Source organism: Gymnoscopelus braueri (assembly GCF_963280865.1).
Source record: "Gymnoscopelus braueri genome assembly, chromosome: 11".
Taxonomy (NCBI): Eukaryota; Metazoa; Chordata; class Actinopteri; order Myctophiformes; family Myctophidae; genus Gymnoscopelus; species Gymnoscopelus braueri.
In genome coordinates this window covers 38,550,978-38,569,752 of record NC_137613.1, presented here as the reverse complement: position 1 = coordinate 38,569,752, position 18,775 = coordinate 38,550,978, and the positions used below count along the sequence as shown (strand labels likewise).

At 39.9% G+C, this 18,775-nt stretch overlaps 3 protein-coding genes across 3 annotated transcripts; all 3 read left to right on the top strand.

The window, feature by feature from the left end:
- The first annotated feature begins 1,940 nt into the window (after positions 1–1,940).
- LOC308094932 (uncharacterized protein) lies at positions 1,941–7,768 on the top strand. Its single transcript, XM_080441758.1, has 8 exons — positions 1,941–2,065; positions 3,201–3,455; positions 3,957–4,238; positions 4,862–4,924; positions 5,261–5,302; positions 5,438–5,551; positions 5,919–5,984; positions 6,489–7,768. Exons 1-8 carry the CDS (start codon positions 1,993–1,995, stop codon positions 6,647–6,649), a joined length of 1,056 nt encoding a protein of 351 aa, XP_080297884.1. The 5' UTR covers positions 1,941–1,992; the 3' UTR covers positions 6,650–7,768.
- A 986-nt stretch (positions 7,769–8,754) lies between these two features.
- LOC308095268 (uncharacterized protein) lies at positions 8,755–11,208 on the top strand. The gene is made up of 2 exons (XM_080442253.1): positions 8,755–9,291; positions 9,939–11,208. The coding sequence occupies exons 1-2, from the start codon at positions 8,953–8,955 to the stop codon at positions 10,446–10,448; spliced, it is 849 nt and encodes a 282-aa protein (XP_080298379.1). The 5' UTR covers positions 8,755–8,952; the 3' UTR covers positions 10,449–11,208.
- Positions 11,209–13,807: 2,599 nt separating this feature from the next.
- igldcp (Ig-like domain-containing protein) lies at positions 13,808–18,768 on the top strand. Its single transcript, XM_080442190.1, has 7 exons — positions 13,808–13,932; positions 14,740–14,783; positions 15,373–15,732; positions 16,774–16,864; positions 17,012–17,190; positions 17,511–17,558; positions 17,738–18,768. Exons 1-7 carry the CDS (start codon positions 13,901–13,903, stop codon positions 17,818–17,820), a joined length of 837 nt encoding a protein of 278 aa, XP_080298316.1. The 5' UTR covers positions 13,808–13,900; the 3' UTR covers positions 17,821–18,768.
- The last annotated feature ends 7 nt before the right edge of the window (positions 18,769–18,775 follow it).

The window sequence follows — 18,775 nt, the reverse complement described above, 5'->3', positions numbered from 1 at the left end:
ATGGGAACTGTAGGGCTACGTGTGGTTCAACAAACAGGGACCTTAAATACTACATTGTGCTATAACACACATCTTAAAATGTTATCCCAAACTTTAAATCTTGTAAATTCATCATGTCAGAAAAGGTTCTGAGGGGTAACAATTTACATCACATATTTCTTTATTGACATGTCAAATATTATGGGAAACTCCATGTACATTATGTATCAAATGTTTTTACAAAGTTGATATTTACGAAGCTGATATGCCAAATATTAAGGGAAACAGCAGCGTTAAGCTACAGTTACAGTGCAAGGAGGGTAGACTGAGGGACTGACACGCAACAGAGGTGAACCTTGATTGGATCTGCACCAATACTGTCAAGAGTGAATGTGGAAGTACATAAACACAGACAGGCAGATAAAAAACAAAGGGTTTTATTAAACAAACCCCAAACACGCCAAACAGGGCAGGCAAAACAAGCAATCTAAGACAGATCAAGAAAACAAAAGTAAAAAAAAGTAAAGAGGATTCTCAGGAATGCTCAAAAATACAGATGGGAGGTATAAGCCCAACAGGTACCTACACTTACAGGGAACTATGAACCAATAGAGACAGAAGGGCATATGAGTCCAGCTTTCTAGAGGAAGGCTGATGAGGGAAGTGACAAAAGGAGAATAACTGGCAGGGAAGTGCAGAGCTGAAGAAGGAGTGGAGACAGGTTCATTAAAGTGGCATGGAATGGAATGTAGGAGGGGCCAAGAGAAGAGACAGAAGCAGAGAGAACAGAGGCAGAGAGAGAGAACAGAGCGAAAGAGAGCAGAAGAATAAATGTCCACGGGCTTGAGAACATGACCATAGGGGGCAGAAGAGCAGCAGACCATGACAAATACGTTTTTTTCGGTTGCAAAACCCTCATGATGGATTGTTCACAAACAATCTGCTAATGCTTCTGATGCAGTGAAGTAGTTTGTGCAGTTAATTTGTTGATTACTGTTGGTGTCTCATTAAATAGACAAACCACTGGAACACGGGTAGAACATGTAGTGTAGTCCTTGGCACAGAACCCACATTGAGATGTTCATCTAAACAACTGAGTCTTCTCTCTAAATGTAGTATGCAGTATGTTTAGATTTTCTGGTATTTCTTTTATGTCTAGAAAATAAATGTACCCGCTGATATAAAAGGCTTTTTTGCATGTGTCTTCAGTTGTGTCATTACTTGAATTACTACCAACCCAATGTCCAGAGGTGTTCCATCATTCATCCCTGAAGTGGATATGGTATTATATATTTATTTCAGATAGTGAATATTACATTTTCAAATTAAACATTTCAAATCAAGTGATTTCATTTGATCAAATAACTTGGTTTGAAATGTTTAATTTAAAAATCAGCAATCATAACTGTATTACTGATTGAGCCTGGACTGGGCATACTGGACAAGATGCCCCAGACCAACAGGAACATACCTCATTCTTGCCCAGGGCCTCCCCCTAGTGGTATGAAATGTGCAATGTGCATGATACACACAAAAAGGTTTATGTTATTAAAATAACCTCAAAACAGTAGCACTATATTGTAGTAGTGGTAATATTATTAAGTATCATCATTAGTAGTAGTACTAGCAGTTATTTATACATTTGTATATAGCTACAGTAACAGTGATATTTGCTGATATTTGATATAATTAGTCTGACATTCACTACAGCATTGCAAAAATATTATGGAAATGCATAGATGGCTCTTCAAGCTCTCTTTGAAATGGCTAATAAAAGGAATAAGAATTTATTTTAATTACAGAGAGTTTGTGTATTATGTGTTTTCTTTTATGTAGCTCAGTGGAGAGTGAGATGGAAAGAGGAAGAGAAGCAGAGAGGAGGGGTATAAGTCTGTTTTAAACACACACAGTATAGTACAGTACAGTACAGTATAGGACAGGACAGTACAGTATAGTACATACGTCTGTACAAAACACAAAGATTTCTACAGGCTTCTGGGTTTGTGTTAAAAGATGATTTTTGTGATGTTCTGTAATGTTTGTTACTTTCTGATGCTTGTCTTCACCTTCACTGAAACCTCATCAGGTAATGTGATAAAAAATATTATTATTATTATTATTATTATTATTATTATTATTATTGTTATTATTATTATTATTATTATTATTATTATTATTATTATTATTTGTATTACTAGTAGTAGTAGTGGTAGTGTATATTTACAGGTTAATTTGACATTTAAGTAAACAGTCAAACGTTTACTTGCCAAAAGTCAATTTTACTGGTTGATTTCAATGCAAATGGTAATAACGATACATATTACATATAATAATAAATAATTATGAACTATAAAAAAAATGAACTATAATTACAGCGTAAGTTGAATAATATCTTTATGAGATATCATTCCGTGGGTCTGGTTGGCATTGGTTTGAATCTACAATGTCAAGTAAATATGTTTCTACCTGGTACTACATTAGGCTGAATATGCTTTAGGTCAGTTTTTATATACCTGTACTGCATATTATACCTTTATTGCATATGTTTTTTGTATATACTTTTTATTATTCCTTACATTTCATTTAATCATATACAGTATCTAGCTGACACTATTAAGTCTTATTTAAAAGAAAAGTGAAACAGTGCATGAACTTGAAATGTAAATAACAATATAATTAAATGAACTGCATAAAGGAAAATGCAAAGAGAGCCCAACCAAAAGAAAGTAAAGTTTTGAGAAAGAAAAATGTATGTTTGTTACTGCATTTGGTTGAATACTACACAGAATTAAATTGACACTCAGGATTCTACTGTGGACATTAGCTTCATTGTATCGTTTCTAGGTTTGTCTCTGTATGGTGCTGCATGTTTCTCTGTGATAAAAGCGGAAAGGCAGATAAAACAGGAAACATGTCTATAACGGAGCATCAGCAGGATATGAGTGGTACAGTAAAGCCAAGTCTAATACAGGACTAATATAGATATGGATGACAACAACAGACAAATATAGAATACCTCGTGATAAAGAATTAAAAGTTGTGCTTGAGTCTTACCATTATTTGTAATCTTAATGTACATAGTTGTTATTCTTAGTTATTAAGTGCATATTAATGTATAAGAATAATATATTTAAAAGAAGACCCACACAGATTTGTAGATAATATTGTCTGTCTGCAAGTGGCTACAAGATGTATTCAATTTTATTTCGTGATGTTCACAGCAGTGAACAGGATCTCGGTACCTGAGGAGCACGACTGTCTTTATCTGCGCTGTGGGGACTCTGATAATGTCATCTGGACTCAACAGGACAGGAAAGTGATTGTCACCAAACAGGGAAACTATGAAACCAATCATAACCGAAACAAGTACAGCCTCCTGTCCAATGGCTCACTGTGCATCAAGGAACTGGAGAAAAGTGATTCCGGGGAGTATAGTTGTAATGACCAGCTAGTGGCTGAGGTGGAGGTACTGACAGGTAAGTTCTATTCAAGGGTGTATAGTACACTTCATACCCTGAGAAACTCAATGAGCATCACAGGACTACATACTGTATGAATATTCAATCAAAAATATACAATTATTATGTTGAGGTACAGAATATGGATGCTGGGAGATATGTGTACAATACTGAACAGAATGTCCCCCCTTTTCAAAATGTCAACATTTTTAATGCACCCCCCCCCCCTTTAATAATGCCCAGAGACTCACCCTTTCACAAAAAACGCAAATGGTTCTGATCTTTTTTATCCTAAATGTCATCGTACTTTCATAGACATAATTCAGTCCTTTATGGTTAGCTGCTAACAACCGTATCTGTACATTATTGTTTCGAAATGTCATACCTTTAATGGCCCAAGTTCTTAAAGGACATAATCTTAACCCCCTCACCCTCTTTTTTTCTAGAAAAAAACATTGTAAACATGGTGGTTTAACTAGGTTAGGGTTCTAAAATGTTTCAATACCTCTCTCTTCACAGGTCATGACTTTACCGTGTCTGCTGGTAGAACCCTGGTTCTGCCATGTCGAGGCTCCAGTAAGCTCAAACAGAGGTGGTACCACCGGAAGGAGGGAGAGAGGCGGCGAGGCGAACTCATCTTTACTCGCTTCAAAAATGGCACAGTGAAAAGGGAGAGGGAAGACTCTTGGGGCAGATATGGTTATGACCATGACGCCCTGCATATCCTCAACCTACAACCAGGTGACACCGGACAGTATCTGTGTAATGGAGATTTAGAAGCTCAAGTCACTGTAGTGGAAAGTAAGTTAGTTAACCACTTAAGCCTTATTTTAACAAAATTGTGAGGAAAAAAAAGAGAAAAGACAATAGCCGTAAATTGTTTCAAATATATTTGCTTACATGCCCACAATAGGGATTCCATGGTTAAAGTGGTTAACCACACTAGAGTTTTATTTATTTATCTATTTATTTATTTACTTTATTTATTAAGTGATATTTTTTGGTATTTTTTGTTTTTTTGTTAAAAGGGTTAAAGTACTATATTCTGATAGTAATCATTGTTACAGAGCGTTTGTTCGGTCACAGGGGTCTCTCAGCTCTTTAGTAAACAGAATATAGTACATTTTCAGTTAGGTGACAACATTTAAGCCAATCAGGAGAGAGCACTGAAAATGCATTTTCTGTTTAATAAAGAGCTGGAGAGACATGGGAGATTCCTTTAACTGAACAAACACTCTATAGAAATGAGTACTATCAGAATATAGAGCTATTTAACACTTATTTTAAACAAAGTAAATCACTTACCCTACCTTTACTGTCCTAAAGTAACTGGCCATCACAAGACTCTAACAGACTATAACAGATTCAGATTATTTGGGAATTTTGAAATGTTTACAAGTAGTGTTTATATTTTCATATTGTAGTGCACACGGATCAAAGCATCACTCAAACCAGCCCAACTACAACCACTCTTGTGATGAGAACAGGTAAAAAACATTATTATGTATTATTAAAAACATTGTTATCATCACAGTTATCATCACAGCAACAGTCTTGTTTCATTGTAATTCTATGCTATTCTCACAAGTATAACACATAAACTGACCCGATAACAACATTTTTGCTTATCATTTTAGTGTTTGTTTTAGTATTTAATAGGTTTTGAGTTTAATTAAGTGTACATCATTAATAATTTGAATAATTTGAAAAAACCCACCTGCTTGCTTTTCTTAGGGCATCAACACAAATCCTAAGATATTGTTTGTACATAAAGTTTGACACAAATTTCTATACATCATGTGCTTTCGCCATTTTTTCCCCAGATGTTGTTGAAAGGAAGAATAAAGAGAAGAGCCCTGAGAACAGTGAGTTTTAAAATATAGGTTAAGAATGATCAATTAACAATGAGACTTTTACTGTGCATGTACAGTATGTATCTGTTTATCTATCACTTAGCTGTTAAAATGATGAAATGAATGATCCAAAGTTGTCTCCTGTAGTCATGGTGATAGTGGCGGTGGCAGGGCTGGGGTTGATGACTCTACTGATGGGTGGGATCTGCATGCTGTTGAGCAGCACCAAGTGCACCAGGGAGAGGAGGAACAAAAGTAAAGGTAAAAAAAAAAGGTCAAGTGAACTTTGCGATTTCAGAGGTAAGGTTTCAGAGATAACTGGCAAAGATATACAGGATCAAATTCACTTCATTTTGAACTTCTTGCATCCTCTGATTAATGAGGACAATGTTAAGTTACAATGTAATGGATATCATGGGACCACAATGGAAATAACTAAGCCCTCAAGGCTTTTTGTGTTATCCTTTTAGCACCATTGTATAATCGTACCACTGACTGTACTATTTGCAAATCTGTTCAAATAAATAAAGTGTTCAATCAATCAATCAATCAATCAATCAATCAAACAAACAAACAAACAAATCACATTGGCAAACGTATTTAAAAACAGCTTAACTTCTGTATTTAGAACCATCAGGACCGAGACAGGAAGACACTGAACTCCAGCCATGGAAGTCTTCCCACAGGACAAAAGGTAAGAGCATCATCACACCCGCCATGACTTGAATGACACTTTTTTCCACCTGAAAATCTGTTATTTTGGTCGATTGACATGTAACACGACACTGTCACAAAAGCACAATGGTGTCGCTATTCAGAAATAACAGATTTCCAAGTGAACAACGCAATGCATCTCATCTCATGTGATGTTCATTTGGAAATCAGTTATTTCTTACAAGTGACATCTTGTCACTAAAGAATAAAACAGTAAAATAAGAAGGCGAGAGAAGTTACATGAGGGAAGAGGTGACATGTTTGAGGTGTCAGACTCACATGTCCACTTTACTCTGAGGTTCTTCTGTCCCCTGCAGGCCTTTTAACATACTACACAATAGTATGTCAAAACAAACATGCCCCTAGAAAGTATACTGTAGTAACTACAGTATACTTTCTAGGGGCAGGTTTGCTGAGAACATACATTATGCTCTTTTTCAGCCACATGCTGACAAAATGTGAGCTTTAATTCTCTAATTCACAGAGTCTGAGATGTATGAGAGCCAGAGTCCAGCGGAGGACTACATCCACTATGCCTCTCTGGCAAGACAGAACTGGAGAGGGAGACCGATCCAGACCCTGACAGATCAGAACAACCTGGATGTGATCTACTCCTCAGTCATCACCAAGCCTACTGGGAAATAGTTCCAAGGCACAAACAACCAGATATTTTGTCCCAAGCTGTGCAGATGTTATTTTTTGTTTTGGTAACTACAGCTGTGGTTCTCAAGAGCCATATTCATGTTGGTTTCTATTCACTAGATAACTGCATTCACCTGGTGCCCCATGTGAAAAATATGACCCTAATTGGACAGCCTGATTTAAAACCAACAAATCAAACCAAACAACACTTAAGTTGAAGTGAATGACTTTATTATGCCAAATGGGAAATTTGGCTTGTAGCAAGACAGACATTTGCTTCTCACAATAAGAAAACTATACAGAATAATATGGAATATGGAAATAATTAAATGAACAATGGGTAGACAATGGCTTAAGAGCCTAGTTCTCAACTCTGGTCATGGAGACCAGAGTTGCGAACTAGTTTGTTAGCTCTCAACAGTAGAGACTCAATTAGAAGTTTGCAATCACCTGGTGATTATTCCCCAATTACAGTACAGTATGTGGCTAGGAAAAAAAGAAAAGAAATACAAAGATCACAGGATCACAGGTGAAAAATTGGTCATTTAAATACACTGGCACAGAAGAAATGCAGTACAAAATGTGTACAGTAATAATATCTGATTGAATCTGATTACTCTGAAACTTGCAATATCTCAGTGTCTTTTTCTTCATTCACAAAGAGCATTTTGTTTTTGTTTCATTAGACCATATATAAAATTGGTGACTAAAGGTATGGTGGTATTCATTTAGTCCGTTTTAAAGACTATAACAGTCTCTCAAAAGACTTGAGAAATATTTCCGCAACACATGTTGATAACACTCTGGATAAATCTTACCTGACATAGTGAGAGCAGGGAATTTTCTTTGCAATGTGCCTTTAAGGCTACAATTGATTACTACTGACAAAAAGCCCTTCACAAGTCGAAATCAAAGGTTATTCACATTAATAATCAGAAATGTATTTGTTAGAGAAAACAGACACTTGTGGTAAAAACAAAGGATATGTATGTATTGATTGGATATTTATAAAAGAAAATTATGACCGAAGGGCCACCACTGAGTAAGTGACATCTTCCTTAGCCAATCCTGTCCCTCCCTCGATGGAGCGGTGGGTGTTACCTGCATACCTCAGGCTGGCATAGTGTAAATCCACTTCCTACAGAAAGAGCAAAAAAAACATGATTAACTCAGAAGATACCACTGGTGAAGTGTAGAGCAGTGTTTTCTAAACAATGGTGCAGGACAAATCTTTGGGTCACAGACCCATTTTTAATGGGTCATGAGTAAATATCCCAACAATTTTTTTTTGTAATAGGGCTTAAGTTTTCATAATATATTTTTGTTTGTTGGGTTTTGGTCTTGAGCTGAAACGTTTGGGAACCACTGCTGTAGAGAGGTACAGTATGTATATTTATGCACATAATGGACTTGACATGACACTAACATATCAATACACACATGTTCATTTTTTAATCAAACTAAATACAAATGACATAGGCTACAACAGCACATTCTTCTTCAAAGTAGAAGGATCACACTTTTATTTAGTTTTTTTTACATTTGTGTACACATACTAAATTAGCTGTAAATTGTTCAATCACTGTCATTTGTGACAGTTTGCTAAGTTACCTTCAGTCTGGAGGGTCCATTACAGCAACAGCAGGACCTAGCTGCTCTACCTAGAGAGAAGAGAACAATATTCAACAATTTATGTACGTTTAACATTTTTGGCCTTTTGTTTTTGGTGTTTATTGCAAACATAAATTTTATATTTTTCATTATGTGCAGTAGAAATGGCAAAACGAACCACAGCCGTCTGGTGGCATAGCCCAGTGGTTCTGAACCATATCAGGCCGTGACCCCCCAAAATAATCATATTTGAACTGGGGACCCCCCACCCTGACAAGCACTTGGAATGTAGGCATTGAATTTTGTTTGACTCGGTTCCACAGATAAATATTGTGAAAATATCAGATCTACTCACCAGACTTTCCATAGTAATAGTATTTTTGTCACTTTATAAACTTGTCACTTTACTGTCCCCCCCCCAACCCACAGGTTGAGAACCACCGGCATAGCCTGCCCTATACAGTAGATGGACAACAATGACTAAGCTGAGAGCAACTGCAAATGAAAGTGAAAGTGAAATAAACTTGCTAGTGCTGAGAGCAGAGAGAGACGACAGGTGATTCTGCTTCTCTCTTCTAGAAAGGAGCTTTGACAATTCAAATTACACAATAGACTAGTTTCTTTTGAACAGTAATAATCTCTTTAATAGGTAGAAGAAAATATTTTTTTCCTCCTATATCTCCGACTCTGCCAGCATGCCAGATCTGAGGCTGTGTCTGGAGGCCCTGTCGGCTGTCACTGGGTTTAATGTGGAACAGACCACGGCATTGTCCCAGCTGACTCCTCAAGATATCGTCAACATTGTGGCTCTGAAGGAATTTTACAAGCAAGAAGGCTTCCAGACACTCGAGTACCCGAGTTTGGGGACATTATCGCTGCAGGAGACAGATGATGTGGACTTGTACAGTGCCCCTCTTTCCATAAAGGAGGGACCATCTACAGCAGGTCCGGAGGCCAGCATGAGAGCCACGGTGAAAATTAATCCTCAAGACTTTTTTGATCCACAGTATGACTACGACTTCACCAATGTTAAGGTAAGGGAGGGGGAGTACATTATAGAGCAGCAGTGCTTCATCAAATATGTAAGCCTACTTGACAAACATACAGGCCTATTTAATATCATATGATATCGTATAATGTAATGGTTCTGTTTCATGGAAATAGGATCCGTTTGAGGTTACCTCGCGTCTTTCCACCTCGGAGGAAAGTTTGAGGTGTGTTTGTTCCATGAGCTCAAATAAACATAGTAGCTAGCCTATCTTTGTCACTTCATGAACTTCCGGTAGGAGACTTCAAAATAAGAGCAACGTTAACTTGTAGGTTTTTGATGAATGACAAAATGAAGAAGCACCGCAGAACTCATCAGGATTATGTTAACTGTGAACTGCTATGACCACGTTCTAATCCAGGACCATGTTGCATGTTGTGGTCCCCCTTGTGGTTGTGGAACTTTTCTTTACTCTCACTCTGTCCTGTTACAAAACAATAAATACAAATATAATCTTAACTAGAAAAGTGTGCACCTGCAGCTGCTCGGAGCGCAGATCTCCGCCAGGGCTGGGTTGGCTACCCATTTAAATAAAATCTAGGCTAAAGGAGTGGTAACAAAAGGTGTTTTGTTGATGAAATTGTAAACTAATAATTAATGAATACATTTTATTAACCCTTCCTTCAATCTTAGGATGGTGACAAGAGCTTCACACGGGGGAGTGAGCAGTACGTGCGTCCTTGCGGATGGAGTCGCATCGCCCTGCGCGTGGTGGGAAAGTACGACGGTGGAGAAGCGTGGCTCGGCACTGGGAGCGGCGCTTGGCCAGTCTCCTACCATGGCAACAACATGGACGGCGCCTCCGGAATCATCTTCGCCCGCCGGAAGAGCACCGCGGAGGAGCCAGGGTTTTTAGACGCGGCTGCAGCCGCTCTCACCACCGGAGAGACGAGAGGCAGGGGCGTGTACTCGACACCGGATGTCAAGATCGCAGAGAAGCACTGCAAGAAGTTTAAGTCCCAGGTAGACGGGAACACTTACAAGGTGGTCCTTCAGAACCGGATCAACCCGGTGAAGAGGCAGCAGTGTCAGAGAGAAGGCTACTGGGTGGTCTACGTGCCCCAAGGCTCTAAAGACGTACAGACAAGAGCAATAGTGCAGGAGTCTCTCCGCCCCTATGGTATGCTGCTGAAACAGTTGTGAACCAACGGTTGCAGAGTCTGCTCACGTCCCATATGAGCGACCAGAGTAGGCCTATGTAGGTTATTTTTCTAGCCAAACACTACACTACACCAGTTTGCATTTATTATTTTACCTTCAATCAGAGTGTAATGATAATCCTGCATACCTTCAGCCCTCCATGATACTTGCACAACTGATAGATGCTTTTGAGATAATAAAAAAAAACATTCCACTCCCTCAGGTGACAGCACAAAGTGGTGAATCTAATGCAGTATTTCTGAAGTCCTGGGGATCTAGAGTGCTGCTGGTTTTCATTGCAGCCATCTCAAGCTAGCGTATGCATGAGACACCAGGTAAATTCAACTAGTTAGCTGTTAGAATAGAAAACTAACTGTAGTTCGTCTCTGTCTGCCCACGACTGGAGTTGGCAACCATTGGTTCACACACTGCCTCTTTGAACAGGTCATGTCTCTGTTTAGACATGGGAACAGGTTAATGCATTTCTTTAATCAGCCTGAATCTGGTATATTTTCTTTCTTTCACTGAGTTTTAAGAATTCACGCGGCCGGGACGGTTAACCAGGCTATAGCGATGTGTTGCGTTGTTTGTTCTTTTTGATCATCTCAGAAGGTTTTAATTACTCCCTCTTTGTCTGCGCAAAACTCTTGGGGGTGAATCTGTCCTATGATTTACAAATCAGTTTCACTTTAATGTTTTTTGTTTGAAACATAAACATACATCTTGTGTATCAAATATGAAAATAAAAGTACTGTGACAAAAACATGCAGGACAAAATGTCAGGCTACTAGAAAATGAAACTCTTTCTTATATTATTTGATTATTTGGCCAATGTTTTTAGTTTGTTGTTGATTATAAAGCAGTTATCTTTTTAATTTAAAAGGTCTTAAATCCTCAAATTGTCACTTTACTGTCATCTGGGGACACCCCCAAAAATCATGTGGGGACCCCCTGTGGGTCCTGACCCACAGGTTGAGAACCACTGGTGTAGATGAGAGGAAGGTGCAAAAGCTGGAAAGCTCAATCTGCTTTGTGCTGCCATCTTGTGGTGTAAATAGATTTTTTTCCTGGTCCTGGACAGTATGTAACCTGTTGATAAACTGTATGTTGTATTGGCCTTTTTCAATGTGTTAGACCCCTGGGAGATGGAGCACAACACCTACCAGCAGCTCCCAGTATTACCCAATTTTACCACGCCCCCACACACTTACAAACACCCCACCACACCACCACTTCCCAACCGCTTAAAGACACAGACATGTACCCAAACTCACCTGAGTAGCAGCAGAATGTGATAGCCCAGAGTGTGATGACTAGAAGACAAACAGGAAGGGCACATAGCAGGGGATTCCAGCATGGCAGGTTCTGTCTGCCTGCGTCTGATGCCTCCTTCGCTTTTGTATCTGCAAACACAAAACCACAATCATAATGCAAACTACAATATCCATTGTGGGTGGTATGGGGGTCGGTGGTTGGAAAATAACGGAATGGCGTTATTCAATAAGGTGCTTTTTATTTAGACATCAAGCTATGCATGACACTGAACATGCATAGGCCAAACCTAGCCTACACTTTCATGTCCGACTCTTTAATGACTAATCACTGGACACTGGTATAAATATATTTGCCGGAATAAATTTGAGTAATTATTTTGGTTTCTTATAATTCTTCGGAAGGTAACTGATGCTTTTTTTAATCCAGTTTTCTTGCTTTGTACTCATATTATCTGTGAGTGAGTGAGTTGAATGCTGAGTACAACTCAGCTAGAGTCCTTAATATGTCTGGAACAATTAGTAGGCCAATATACTGTCTTTTTCATGGGCAGTTGTGTTTGTTGAGGCAGGGTGGAGCATTTAGCTGATTAAGTCAAACATGTGTGAGCAGAGAAACAGGAAAGAATGTACAACTCAGCCATAAGACCTTGGGGAGTTTGGATGGAATTTAATAATATGGAGTAACACTTTCCGCATGACATAAATTTGGTCTTCCATTTATGTGACATAGCCAAGATAGCCTAAAAAAAAACAAGGACAATATTGTATAAGATATGAATAGAGTAAATCAAATCAAAACGACTTACCACCGACAATGAGGCGAATGCCTTTCCCAAAACGTGTCACCATGTCGTCCCGGCCTGCACAGAAATACACCCCGGTGTCTGACTCGTTCACCGCCTGTATCTCCAGACTCACCGAGCCGTTCCTCACGTTGCCGTTCGCCTGCAAACGACCCTCGTCTATGTTGTGAACGATGATGTCCTTCTCTTGGTTAAATTTATTTGGTTGTACTGACAGGAGTAGATCGAGGAGGACACTATCGGGGGTCAGTGGGGTCACGCCCAGGCGGTACCAGGCGATCTCTGTGCTGGATGTCAGATTGCAGGGTAGAGAGAGGTTCTGTCCAGGCCTGGTCACCTGGAGGGAGTGGGCAGACACAGCAACTGAAGCCGGGGAAGGGAGATGGCCAACGATGAGACCTGGATGAGATTAAAGGGGGAGGGATGAGAAGAGGAGAAAGGGGTTGGAGAAGGGATCGAGTGATGATGAGTAGGAACTAGGAAGGAAGGGAAGATGCCATGAAAACGGGAAAGGAGAAGGGCGGCGACACACACACTTGCCAGACGAATCTCTCTCTCTCTCTCTCGCTCTCTTTCTATTTAATTTTGAATTCAAATAGCTTTGTTGGCATAATAAAATATGCTTTAAATTGCCAAAGCATTGGCCTACAAGTCATATAGGTTATTAAGAATAGCCTATGCTACAGAGAGAGTAGCCTATAGGCTACATTACATAAGCAAAATATACAACAAGTGAATAACAATAAGCATCCTAACAATGATGATAATGAAAACAAGTGAACCTCTGTCTCTCTCTCTCGCTCTCTCTGACTGCATGCATGCGCAGACATAGGCTACAGCAGATCTATCATCCATCCATCTATCCATCACTATACTGACCAATCAAATAAATGAAATAAATGGACTTACTAAGGAAAATGATCCCCAATCTGTGATATGGCATTGTTGTGGACTTCTATGAGGATGAGTAGGACCCTGATAATGACACTGTCTGACTGACACAGATAACCCCTGTAGCCTACTTCATTATAAGGTGGAGGAAAGGGGGGTGTCATGCACAGTATAGCCTACGTAAGCCTATAGAAAACAACAGACCACCATTACTGTAGGCTGTGGTTTTCACACTTTTCTCCATAAAACGGAAGGCTCGCTAGACTATAATTTCCCCTTTCTTAATTGGTACGCGACCAGGCGCAAGTAGCCTATATTTAGTCTGGTGTCTTCACTGTTTCCCTAAGTTTCGTTTCTGACTGTTATGAGAGGGGAGGGGGGGCTGGGTGGAGCGGAGCTATAGCCATCACCTGCTCTGAACACTGAAAGTAAACCAGACTATGTGTTAAGAGGAGAGGAGTCAACTTAAAAGACATCAACTTCAACAATGGCATCGTATGATGTACAAAATCGACTTTGGTAAGAATAAGAACTTTATTATCATTATCATTATCATTATCATTATCATTATTATTATTATTATTATTATTATTATTATTATTATTATTATTATACATTTATTAAACAGTGGTCAGCCCAGTTTTCTTAGACTATAGGATATAGGCTATATAGGTTTATATCAACGTAATAACGCTATAATGTAGTTAGGCTGCTACAGCATTCATGATGGGGTACCGCTGGTTTAACTATGGCAGCGATAGCTGTTGATTTACTATATCATGATTCCGGATTAAATAGGTCAGGGGTTGAGTCAGCGTCTGTTCTGCGGTCACTGTTATGCGTGGCTGCAGGGCACCAACACTGCATGAAGTCTTAAGTTTCGTCTTCTATGAAGGAGTGAGACCACCGGTAAACAAAATAAGCGGAGAACTGAAAGCAGGAGAAACGAAACTTAACGGACGCTCATGCACCGCGCACGCACGCGCACGCGCATGCGCGCGCGCGCGCACACACACACACACACACACACACACACACACACACACACACACACACACACACACACACATATTTAAAGGGAGCTAATTAAAGACTGAACATAACTCATCCATTTATTGTTTACTACGAGTTAAGCACTTTTGGATGTAGGCTATTTGTACTGTACATAGGCAAAGTCAATCAACATAAATTACATATTTAAAGACGCCTTGATATTTTAGCATTTTTATGATGGGGGAGTATATGGGAGACATACTTCTCTCTATAAAAATGTCTTTCACCTTGACAGCCTCCCTGTGCTAATCTTCATGTGATTATCTCTTTCAGGTATTTCATACATCTCCATTGTTCCCTTGTTGTCAGTTTAGTTGGTGAGCATTGCTTTTAGGCTACTTGCTTGTGTTGCATGTGTGAATGTGTTGCATGTGTGAATGTTTGTGTGCATGCAAGTGCGGTGTGTGTGTGTGTGTGTGTGTGTGTGCGCTGTGTGTGTGTATATGGTAGGCTTTATATTTTATATACTGCAGTTGGGGAGACTATATGGAGTTGGATCCAGCCAGAGCCAGTAGGCTGCTAAGGAGCTGTCTATAGACTAGATAGCATGTTTTGTGTATTGGTTATTATTAGATTATTGGTTTATTTATGTATTACTTGATTATGAGATTACTATTTGTATGCATTTGATGTATTATTGATGTATTATGATGTATTATCTTGTATCCTTGCTTACTGTAAATCGCTCTGGATTAAGAGCGTCTGCTAAATGCCTAAACAGTAAACTGTCTATATACAGGAGTAGTATGTTGCTTTACCCCTGAAATGATGAAATTCCAGGCCTGTTTGTGTACTTTAAATCAAGATGTAACCTGTATTTGACAAGGTGATACAATTCATAACTGTGATAACAGCAGTTTTCCATTAAATTCATACTTTCTCTTTCAATGCTTCTCACCTTTTCAGCCTCCTCTTCCCTGTCCTTCGGCACTCCTGCGAACGTCTATTCCACCGTGGGGAGCCAGGCCGTGCTTCCCTGCAGTTGGAAGTCACAGCTGGGCGACGCCTCACTGCCAGCATGCCACATTCAGTGGCAGACCCCTGATGAGACTGTGCTTGAACAGAAGGGGGAGCAGAAATGGCAGGCTGAGGAGTTTCAGGGACGCGTGGAGGTGCCGAAGGACAGGCTGGATGCCGGGGATTGTTCCCTTATTATGAGCGACGTGCAGTTCAGAGACACAGGGCTGTACAAGAGCTTCATGGTGGTGGAGGGAGCGAGAATGAATAATAGGGTTTTCATTCAAGCTGTTCAGCTGTCTGTTCATGGTTAGTCCCTCTTCTCTTTCTCTTCTCTTCTCCTCTCTCACCCTCTCTTCTCATCTCTTCTCTTCTCCTGCTCTTTTCTCAGAGAAAGAAAGATAGGGAGTAAGAAAAGAGACAAGAAGGGGAGAGGGCGGGAAGGAGAGAGAAAGAGACAAGAAGACCAAGATAACTGAGATAGACTGAAAGAATTGAACACAGACACACACAGAGCAACGTTACTCACATAACATCACAGTAGGTGTGATGCTAGATGAAGACAATGCTGTTCTTGTACCTCTTGGGAGAGGTTAAACCTTCATGCACCCGCTGGCGCTGACATTGAAATCTCTCTTTAAACTTCAGCAAGTTGATCAAGCAACAGAAAGGATCCAAGCAATATACATTACATAGCAAGATATAAACAAAAAAGATATAATCAATTCTAGTATTAAGTACAAGGAAGTTGCAGGAAAGTATTTGGCAGTTGTTCAGTAGCACATCAGCAGGGTCAGGGGACAAGGTCACATTGAACAAAACAGAGACAGCATCTCCAATGAGTCTGCCTCAAGATCCTTCACAAACTGACCCTGACTTGTTATCAAGGCCACAAATACAGAAATCTGTGTTTTCAATGGTCTCATTCCATTTTTTTCACACTGCTAGGAACCACACTGGCATTAGTGGACGTGGTCAAGGTTACAGGGGCAACAAAGGCGGTACTGTAGATAGGCGACGATTTTGGTATATTTCTCTACATTATTCATTGTATGATACATTGAAAAGAAGAATGTCTTTGATATCTCAGGGGATGTTTTCATGTAACATTGGATATTGGCAGCCTAGTGTAACCACAGTCTTCTAATGTTTGCTACTGGCAAGCAACCAGGAGAGCTGACCATTGTGCAGCCAGTCAGTTGCTTGCTGGGAGCTGCCCAGGCTAGTACAACCACAGTCTGATACTGTTGGCCACTGGGAGCTGCCTAGTTGAACCACAGTCTGGATCAAGCTGGGACCTTACACCTGATTACCTCTTCCTTCTACCTCTCTGTCCCTCATTCTTTCCAGACCACAAGTCTAGACAGTCCCATCGTCCAGGACAGGATATGTTACTGGACCTACACACCCCACGCTCGCACAGGGTGGTCTTCCAAGGCAGGTGAGATGGTTAGCTGCACTCACTCTCTCTCTCACTCACTCACTCGTGTAAAATTATTATTATCGTCATTATAGTAGTAGTAGTTTTACTGCAGCCCAAATTAGGTCATACATTATAATTAAAACACGAAAACTGCAACCCCCACAGTAACAGCAGTACCTGGTCAGACCTGTGGAAGAGGGGGGACAGGAACACTCTGCGTCTGCAGAAGGACACAGACAGAGAATGGCTGACCGTGAGGAGACTGAAGTGGGAGGATGAGGGAACGTACAAGGTGCTGAATGAAGACGGCCTGAGTCTCAGCACCGTACAGCTCTCTTTGGACGGTAGGAATACATAAGGATATTTACAGCTTATCTTACTTTTTACATTTTTTATATAAATGGTATTTTTTCTTAATCTTTTTATGAAATATTGCAATATTTTAATGTAATACCGTGATGTCTATTTTCTTCAGGTAGAGGCCATGAATGAGTCTAAAGTTTTCTTGCCTTTCCCCAAGCTATACATTGCTTTTTTCTATCGACATCATGTACTTGTTTCTTTTAAATTGTTAAAAATAAAACAATAAAGTGTCATTTCAGTTATTTTGGCTTACGTTTTACACAATAGTCAAATGTAAATCATGTACCATCTTGTTCCACAGATAGAGCCACTGCTGTTCATGAGGAACAACATTCACTGTATCCAATAGGTAAGAAATCTGTCAGCTGGTATGTACAATGTCAGAACAGACATTAATACTCACACCATATCTAGCCTAAATAAAGGAACAATGATAACAGGACTTCTCTATCTCCACTTCTATTCTCCATCTTCCAATAGATAGACAGCATTTTACATAGCCGCTCTCTCTTGTACTACCGTGTTCAGGTGATGCAACGAAAAGCAGTTGCTCCTGGCTGCTTCTTGCGTTAGGCCTCAGCGTCAGCCCCCTCATGCTACATATCTGGTAAAGTTTCCTGGGAACACTCTCCAATCAGCTGAAACTCATCAAGTGAGGTTTGAACTCTTCACATCTTACAGCTGTGCTGTGGGCCTTCAGTCCTGTCCTTCTCATCTGCTAAATACACTGTAGTTCACATAACTGGAGTAATTTGTTAGAGAGGTCATTTGTTTCAGCTTGAAAGACTTCTGTGGTTGTCAACATGTGTTTGAGTTGTGTGCTGCCAATTTGTGTGTTTAACCCATTAAGAAAAACCTGTTGCTATATCAGTGTTGTTCAAACTTTTTCATGTCAAGGACCCTCAAAATGTATTTGGCCGCCGACCCCCCCCATGTCAAAATATTTTGTTCCAGGGACCCCCAGCTCAGTGGCCTTGTGGTTAGAGTGTCCGCCCTGAGACTGGGAGGTCAGGATCCCCCGCCGGGCGGGGAGGGTGATAATGGTCACTGCACGTACTCCTACGAGCTGGGGCGGCACCTGTCAGCGGGGAGTGATGGGCGGGAGGATCTTAGCACGAAGGCTCTACGTCCTCCTGGTGGGGGCTCCTCACTGGCAGTTGAGTCAGCAGTGACAACACAGAAATGTGTGTGGGGAGGAATTAATTGGCATGACGACTAAATTGGGGAGAAAAAGGGGTAAAAAATGATTGGCCACTCTAAAATCTTTAAAACAATGTTCGCTATATGTATTCAAAGATTTTCACACATTTTCTAGATTTTTCTAAAATAGCAGATCTACAAGCTCATAGCGTGGCATGAAGTGACGCGCTATGAGCTTGTAGATCTGCCATTGTTTAATAGCCAAGGTATAAAATCAAAAATACTTTCCCGGTTTAATTAGGTAATTTCAAGTGTTCTAATCTGTTCAGAGGAAATGTTTAACTTGATCAATGTGTGTTGTACATACAGCATGCGTGTATATGTATTGTATGTATGTATATATATATACATAATATACATTTGTGT